Source organism: Eriocheir sinensis, chromosome 8 (genome assembly GCF_024679095.1).
Source record: "Eriocheir sinensis breed Jianghai 21 chromosome 8, ASM2467909v1, whole genome shotgun sequence".
NCBI lineage: Eukaryota > Metazoa > Arthropoda > Malacostraca > Decapoda > Varunidae > Eriocheir > Eriocheir sinensis.
The window spans coordinates 18,662,675-18,671,043 of NC_066516.1; the positions used below are offsets into that span (position 1 = coordinate 18,662,675).

General features: G+C 37.3%; 1 protein-coding gene across 9 annotated transcripts in view; it reads right to left on the bottom strand.

Annotated features, from left to right (window-relative positions):
• Window positions 1–384: 384 nt before the first annotated feature.
• Window positions 385–8,369, bottom strand: part of LOC126995627 (ras-specific guanine nucleotide-releasing factor RalGPS1-like) — a 131,416-nt gene continuing 123,431 nt past the window's right edge. For 8 of the 9 annotated variants that reach the window (XM_050855353.1, XM_050855349.1, XM_050855350.1 and 5 more), the window contains 4 exons: window positions 5,378–5,578; window positions 4,723–4,864; window positions 4,036–4,230; window positions 385–1,332 (listed from right to left, as the gene is read on the bottom strand). In XM_050855353.1, coding sequence (XP_050711310.1) covers window positions 1,183–1,332; window positions 4,036–4,230; window positions 4,723–4,864; window positions 5,378–5,578 — 688 coding nt within the window. In that variant the 3' untranslated portion in view covers window positions 385–1,182. The remainder of the gene's footprint in view (window positions 1,333–4,035; window positions 4,231–4,722; window positions 4,865–5,377; window positions 5,579–8,369) is intronic. The other variant, XM_050855347.1, reaches the window with a different exon arrangement.

Here is an 8,369-nt window from a genome sequence, read left to right on the forward strand (position 1 = left end):
ACTCATCCAGGACTAACTAATGGTACTTAGGGTAAGAAAGCATTGAATCAATATCAACATTTCCAGTCTGCTGATAAATATTTTATGGCACACTGCGGTGCTTTCAGGAATGAAAATACTTGGTTGTGATTTATATCCTCCTGTAGGCTTACCACAAAACCATACTTGGCTATGTCCTACTTAGAGAAGAATCTCATGGTATATGATAAAAGTTAATCTATATAAAAAATATATTTCTTCATTAAACATTATTGTCCTTTCACTTACTATATATAGCTTAAAAAAAAAGAAAAAAAAAAGAGCCTTGCAAATCTTCACTAATATATGTTCATTTACTGTTCTCTACAGCTTCAAGAGCAAGATATCTGTTAGAAAAAATCAACAGAACTTGTGAAACCTCACAAATTTATTACTTGTAATGGACTGACAGTAATATTATGTATCAGGATAAATTTTCTTGTACATTTTATGACATACATCCCTTTAATGATCCGTTATAAATACTTTATCTGTGGTATCACACAAGTAACCACATAACTCCTTTGGCAGTTAAGACTGTAGCAAGACTAGACTTATGTTTCTCTGACCATTACTGGCACTCCTTCAGCACCAGGAACTAACCAACATGACTACACTCATCCTTTTGAAACTATTTTCCTGTATTCTCACAAATACAACACCAGGTTTCCAGGACCACTGTAAGTCAGAAATTGTCTCCTTGATTAACTATTTGGTTTACCTTTTTGTAAAACACAAGGTGCCATTACTCTGACTGGATCCTGATCATACTGGCACAAAGCTACTAAAAAAAAAAAAAAAAAAAAAAAAAAAAAAAAAAAAAATAAGGGCAGTAATTTCACTCTCCTCAGTTCCTAAAATCTATATAAAACTATATACTCCAAGCTTTTCTATACCTATTGAAATATACAAAAAGAGAAAAGTAACAACATTTTTTGCAAAATAAAATATTTTGCTAACTGAAAGCAAAGTGAAATACACTGCTGTTTGTATGCAAATAGTTTCTCTGGGCTGGAGTTGATTAACTTGTAATACAAATAAATACCACATACAGTCAAGAACATAATTTAGTTTTTTTCTTATTTTGATGTAAGCATATGCATGTTTATGCTCATTTCATCATTAATCTACAGTTTTAACACTTAAAAATGCAAACAGATTTAATTACTCAAATGTCATTAAGTTTTCCAAAGAGTCTGGTGGTAATTGAGTGTTTTCTGAAAGAGCTTGTTGAAGGTTCGAGATCCATGATTTGGCAGCAGACACAGAGGGGGCCCGAAACTTGTATATTGTGGCCTTGGCAGGGTCAGAAAGCTGTGAAGAGAGGAAATTATTAAACCACACATTTAATTATATACTTGCAATTACCTTCCTTTAGGTGAGGAATCTATCCAGATACAAGTAATGAAAAAGATGAAACAATGAAATTTACACCTAATCACATCAGAATATGTGATTAAAAACTGTGAGCATATATTGATAAGTAAGAATACAAATATATCTTCACCTAAATAGGTACCTGTAATGGGATATATTAAAGCCTGACTGCTTAGATTATTTTGGCATGGAAGTAAAAGTATAACACATCCTATACATCCTTAGAGTAAATCCCATCCCATTGTCATGCTCCATTTCTAACTACATTTAAATCAATAAATCACAAATGCAGTTGGTTCATTTTGCTGATAAGCAGAGCCATCTAGTCTATATTTTCTGTGAAGAATTTCTTTATGATTGATTTTCTATGGAACTTTTGATGAAAATATGAAACTACAGTACCCTCTCGAGTTTCGCGCTCGCTTCGTTCCAAAGGTATAGCGCTAAACTTGAGGATCGCGAAACTCAAGGTATTGAAAACACTGAAAAAGCGCTTATTTGTTCCGACCCGTGGAGATTTTTTTTTTTTTACATATGGCCTATGGCGCCGGTAGACTATCCATCTGGGCCTGATGGTCGGCCCCGAGCCCGTCATGGCACAGGCAACTGTTTATAGTGGCCCCATTATAAGTGGCTCATGCTGCCCCCAGGAGCTCACTATTTTTCCTCCTTTACTCCCTTGTTATCTCAAAATACGTACCTTGGAAAAAGGAAGGAAACAGGAAAAGAGAACGGGTCGTTTTAAAGCCACAGATGAAGCCTTATGATTGGCTGAGCTCTGAGAACAAGCTTGTGATTCGCTGGGAGTCTGATGACGTCATTGCTGGCGCTCACCCAATCAGCGGCCTCACTGCCTTAAGGCGGTGTCACACTGGCCGTTTTCCTCAAACCGTTGTGGCTACTGGCAACGCCCGTACGCCCATCCGGGAGTGAGTTGTCGGTTGTCCGTAAGCTGGTGTCACACTGGGCCTTTTTCTTCCCACCGCGTTGGCGGCAGCTTGGGCAACCGGCAACTTTTCCGGGTGTGCGTCACACACATAAAGGGAAATTAGAAAGGTGTGAGGGGGGGAGGGGCAGAAGGGAGAGTCAGGTCATGTCATGTCACACACACACACACACACACACACAGAAAGGGAAATGAGAAGGGTGGGGGGAGGGAGGGGCAGAAGGGAGAGTCAGGTCATGTCTTGGCCTGAGTCAGGTCATATCGTGACCAAAGACCTGATCTGAATCATTTCTGCCATTCCCTCCCCACACCATTCTCATTCCCCTTCTGTGTGTGTGTGTGTGTGTGTGTGTGTGTGTGTGTGTGTGTGACAGGTCAGGACATGATCTGACCTCAGTCAGGTCATGTTTTGACCATAGCCCTGATCTGACTCTCCTTTCTGCCCCATCCTCCCCACATCCTTCTCATTTCACCTTCTATGTGTATGTGTGACAGGTATGGACATGACCTGACCTGAATCAGGTCATGTCCTGACCAATGCCCTGACCTGACTTTCTTTTCTGACCCTCCCTCCCCACACCCTTCTCCTTTCTCCTTGTTTTCATCCTCTCTATCTCACCTTTAACAAGAGGGGCTCATAACCAGAGTGAAGCTACACACCTCTCGAATTGGGAGCTCGCGTGGTATTGAGGCTGCGCCGAGTTGAACCAAATGCGACAGGGAAGCGGCGGAAAGTTCAAACGCGGTTAACGTGTTCATAAGTCTCTCTCTCTCTCTCTTGCCATAACCACAATGTTTGGAGGAATATGTCCAGTGTGATACTACCTTTTAAGGTATCATGTGTGACGCCAATGGTAAGTAGACATGACCCGTACATGTCAAAGCAGCGCGAAACTCGGGGTGATAATGCACGAAAATCGGGATGGTAAGAATTTAGGACTAACCATAAAACTCGAGGATCGCGAAACTCGAGAGGGTACTGTACATTATATATATCTCCTCATGGAGTCAGCCAACTTTCCCAAAATCCAAAAGTTATAGATTTCTGAACAATTTTCCAATGTGTTGAAAGCTTATATATTATATTATTTTATACTTTCTAGAAATAGATACACATAATAAAAAGTAGGAGGATGCACTACATAATTTGACTAATAATTTCTTATCATAAAAATTGAAACATGACTTATAGTGAAGAATCTATGGCATTGAAGTTGCTGCTGAAGACAGGCAGGAACCACCCAGACAAGTGCTAGATGTGGTGAAACTGTTAGAAAGGTGGATTAAAACTGAGTGCAAGAGAACTAATGACTGATAGACTGCAACAGTAAATGTTTGTGAGGCAGAAAAAAATGGTAGAATGAAGGAACCAGGGTAGCACATTCTTTTTAGCCTGAAAGCAGGTGTTTGCCTCAAACCTTAATGGGTTGTGAGACATCACTGTATGCTGGAAAACTAAGAAGAGTAATGACTGAAAAGGAATGGTCACTAAAAGAAAACACATGTATTGGTTGATGAAGGGGGAAGTGAACTGTTTAGCATTAGTTGAGTAAAATACTCATACATGGGAAGTGTACATGCACAAGAATACTAACCCAGCACCAACGTTCCCAGCACACCCACAACAAAATACTCTGAAGCCCTCCACCAAGAATGGCTAAGATGAACCATAACAAGTATATGGATGACATTACCAAGGAGTAAACCCTAACCTGAAACACATCAGGCTGGGATTGTGCATCATGTGGGCCAACCAACACCAGCTTGCCCTCTGACCCCATCAGAGGCTGCAGTTTGCATGGGGATGTCTTGAAGTCAGCACGTTCTTGGCCCCGGGAAGTAAGACTCTTCGGGTGGTAGTACACTAAAGCTCCTCCCCACAATTGGACCTGAATACAATCACATTATATCAGTCTTGATGTTGATGCATGATTAGGTGCAAGTGTTTAGACTGTAAATAATGACAGATTTTGGAGGAATAATTTTAATTAAAACCACATAAGTATGGATGGAGCTAAGGGAATATGTGCATAAAAAGATCTTGAAGATGATCATAGTAAATGAGTGAAACAAGTATGAAATATGACATAAGAGAAAACAATAGAAATTAACGTTATTTTCACTACGTTTTCTCATTACCTACAAATCCTCTATGAAACCATTCAAAACATTGTAACCCTTTTGGTGCTGGGCTCTCTGCACCCTATCTTCTTTTCACAAGGGCTTACTTTTGGAATTTTAATTTTCCATTGTAATGGTACTATATCAAATGGCTGGTGTGTCTCAGTGTGTGGATTATTTTTTTATTTTCCCCCAATATTCATATGGATGTCAATAGAAATGATTCTATATGCTGGGGTCTTGGGTGACAGAGCACTCACCCAGTATCTATGCCAGGCAGATACAGCTGGTCGACGTCCATCCTTGATAACTGTCTTGCGCCTCAGAGGCCCCTGTACTCCACACTCCTCTCCACTCACTTCAAACACTACCTCTGTGTCAGAATCAGATGACAGACCTGACCTGCAGATCACAAAAAGAAAATGACATTAGTGATGAGAAATATATATTGCTGAAGCTGAAGATACTGGGTAGTTTCAGCTTTTGACTGATTCAAACAGGTTATTCAATCAGAATAATATTTTAATAACACCTAATCATCACAACAAAGCATTTGTGTGAAGAATAAATGAATAAAACAAAACAATCAATATAAATTTTACAATTTTGAAAGGCCATTACAGATATTAAATGCCAAATATATTCACTCCCTTTTTGTATGAGCTAGTTTATGTCTGTATCGAAGCAAAGCATCATGAAAAATTATTTTGGAGCATTATTCAGATGTTTCCAGAAACCTTCACTAACATATGAATGCCACAAGTCCAAACTATGGTGAAGCTCATTCAATTGTTTTTATCTATTGGTTTGGAGTGTTTCTTTTTCAACAATAAACATGCATATAAAACCACACACACACACAGAAAAAAAAAATATATATATATATATATATATAATAATAATAAAAAGTCTTACCAAGTGCGGGTGAGTGTGTGTGAGGGTGGGGAGGTGCAGTCATGTTGAGGAGGTGGAGGAGGGTCTAGCTCAGAGTCATCCAGCAAGTGCCTTGAGCCTTGTGTTCCCTGAGCTGAGGGGCAGCCTGGCTCATGGCTTGCTAGGCTGTTCACAGAGTCACAGCGTGTTCCTTCACTTGACCCCGAACATCCTTTGAATATGCTGTTAAAGGAATAAAAATCTACTTAAGAATGCTATCCTGACAAATCTGCAGTAGTACAATGTAAGTATACTAATTTTCTAAATATTTTTTCCATTTTTCTTCAGTTGAGAAAGTTTTCTCATTGCCTGATTCATGACAATAAAGGAAATGCTTACTACCTTACGCAGCAGCATAAACATGGTCTTCAAATACATCCTGACGAATGGTACATTCTCTTGTGGAAAAATTCATACCTTTCATTCAGTGAACTCATAGTATAAAATTCAACTTATAGTAATGCCCACACGGTATCAATATAAACTGCAACATGATAATCTTTACCATCTTATCAGCCCCTAATAGGGTTATGGAATAGATTAAATTTAAACACACTGATATATTGCCGTACAAAGTCATGTACAATATAACATGCTATGATATCTAAAGCTGTGCTGCCCCTTTTCTCCATGGTGACATGCTCATTGTGAAGCCATTCAGGACTTCCTTGTCCCTTTTACCTGTTCATGCTTGTATTAATGAACAAGGAGAGAATGACTGATGTCATGTTACCAGTTAACTTAAGAAGTTTCAATTACAAGAAAATACATAAAAAATTGTGTATATATATATATATATATATATATATATATATATATATATATATATATATATATATATATATATATATATATATATATATATATATATGTCTGGCTATTTCATCCACCAGTTAAACATCTGCAGTTTCTACTAACTGCAATTCAAAAACAGAATATTTAAAAAAAGAACACTCAAAATTCCTGGGTGCCACACTATCCACAAAAAAAAAAAAAAAAAAAAATAAATAAATAAAAAAAAAAAAAAAAAATAAATAAATAAATAAATAAATAAAAAATAAAATATAAAATAAAAAAATAAACAGGCTAATGCTGCAGAATCACAGTGTAGTACCCAAGCAAACCCAGCCACCCTAGTCCCACTGCACTATTGGACAACAAGTTTAGCCTTTTCATGGATAGACACTGGCTTGCACTCAACATGGAAGACTCAGTGTTTGAGGGTGCAGCCGGCTGGCCAATTTTCTGTGGATATATCTACAGTTTGGAATCTTTTTCCAAAATAAGCTTGTTTTCTCACAAATGAAGAGTTGTTACTTCAATGATCACTTTCATTTAATCTGAGAATGTTGCTGTTGTTTCAAGGTCAGCTGATGCTGGTTTTCCAGTAAATATCGAAGTTAAATAGCATTTCACAAAACTATGAAAGCAATCTTTGCTAATTATGAGTCATTCATTATCTGAAAATCATTCTTGAACACTTAACTTAGGAGTGAGTTGGCAACAATTGTTTTCTAAGGACAGGTTTTCACGAAAATCTGGCTCATCTTCTCATCACCTTATTTCCTTTAAAATATAGCCTAGAGTTATGGAACAAATACTACAAGAAGTGCCATTCCATCTAATTTACAAAGGTGTTATTGCCAGGGTTGTTCATGCAATGGTTTTGTCAAAAGTAGATGAAGAGTAACACTATCCCAACTCTTGTGCTGCCAGCTACAGTGAAACTATGATGATAGTCGCTTTAATGATAGTTGCAGCAAGTTTGTCCCTACCTCTCCTTCTTCCTTTCCCAGGGTGAAATGATTGACTTCAGAAATACAGTTCTAATCATTAGTCGTACAATTTGATTTTCCCAACACTTTCTGGAGCTTTGACAAATATCATCTTGCCATTGCCATGCTATTATGTGATGCATAAGTACATAGTTTCATTGGATTAGTTTTCATCAGCCCAATAACAAATAAATTACAAGTGGAAATACTCTGGATGTATAGAATAACACCTCAAGGTATTCCAAGGATTCTCCTAAGTTAGTTTTTTAAACCAACCAAACGCTTCATAACAGACACCACTTCAATTCATAAAACTTCTACAACATACCCAGGCATTCCATGGGTTCTCGTAAGTCAGTGTTTCAAATTCACCAGACATTATTCTTAACGCTGACACCATTTCCCATTCAAAAAATTTCAATAACAATACTTTCAGCATTAGCTACCGTATAAATTTCACTAACATCTTCCTAACAATAATTAAAAAAAGTAAATAAATGAGGACTATATCCACTGGCAGTTTAGGCAAAAATTCAACCTTTTTGGATTATTGAAGTCTACTATAAAATGTGACCATGAATAAACTGACATGCATGAAGTGAGAGGTGTATACTGCATTTTAAGAATTAGGGCAGTTTCATGGTGTACAAGATAGTGAGTACCATAAAATGAGTAAAACAATAAAAAATAAGGCATCTTTGGTACAAATGAGGAAAGAAATTAAGGTGTAGCAGATGTAGTCATATGCGACGGTGTAAAATGTCCAAGTAACCATGAAACAATAAAGGAAAACAAGTCTGATTGGAGGGTTGGTTACAACTTTGTTATTTAGTAATGTAAAGATTGCTTTATCTGTGGAAAATTTTGGACTGAGGAAAGTTTAATCTTTTAAAATTACATTCTGAGAATAAGAATAGGCACATGATGTCAGCATTGCAGCTGATTAAAGGTTTTCATAACTGGTGTTCTGGGGAATCATGCACATATATTTGGTGAATGGTTTGCCTTTGTTTATCAAGACATTTTTTATTTACTGAAAAGTGAGATATGTAATAAACACTGATGAAGAGACAACTGAGGAACAGAAAGTGCACACTTTGTGTCGATGACTACACACACCAAAAGTTTCCAATCATATTCAAGCAGATTAAAAAAATTGTGCCTGCTGTGACTAGTATATGAGTGAGTGTGAGATAGTG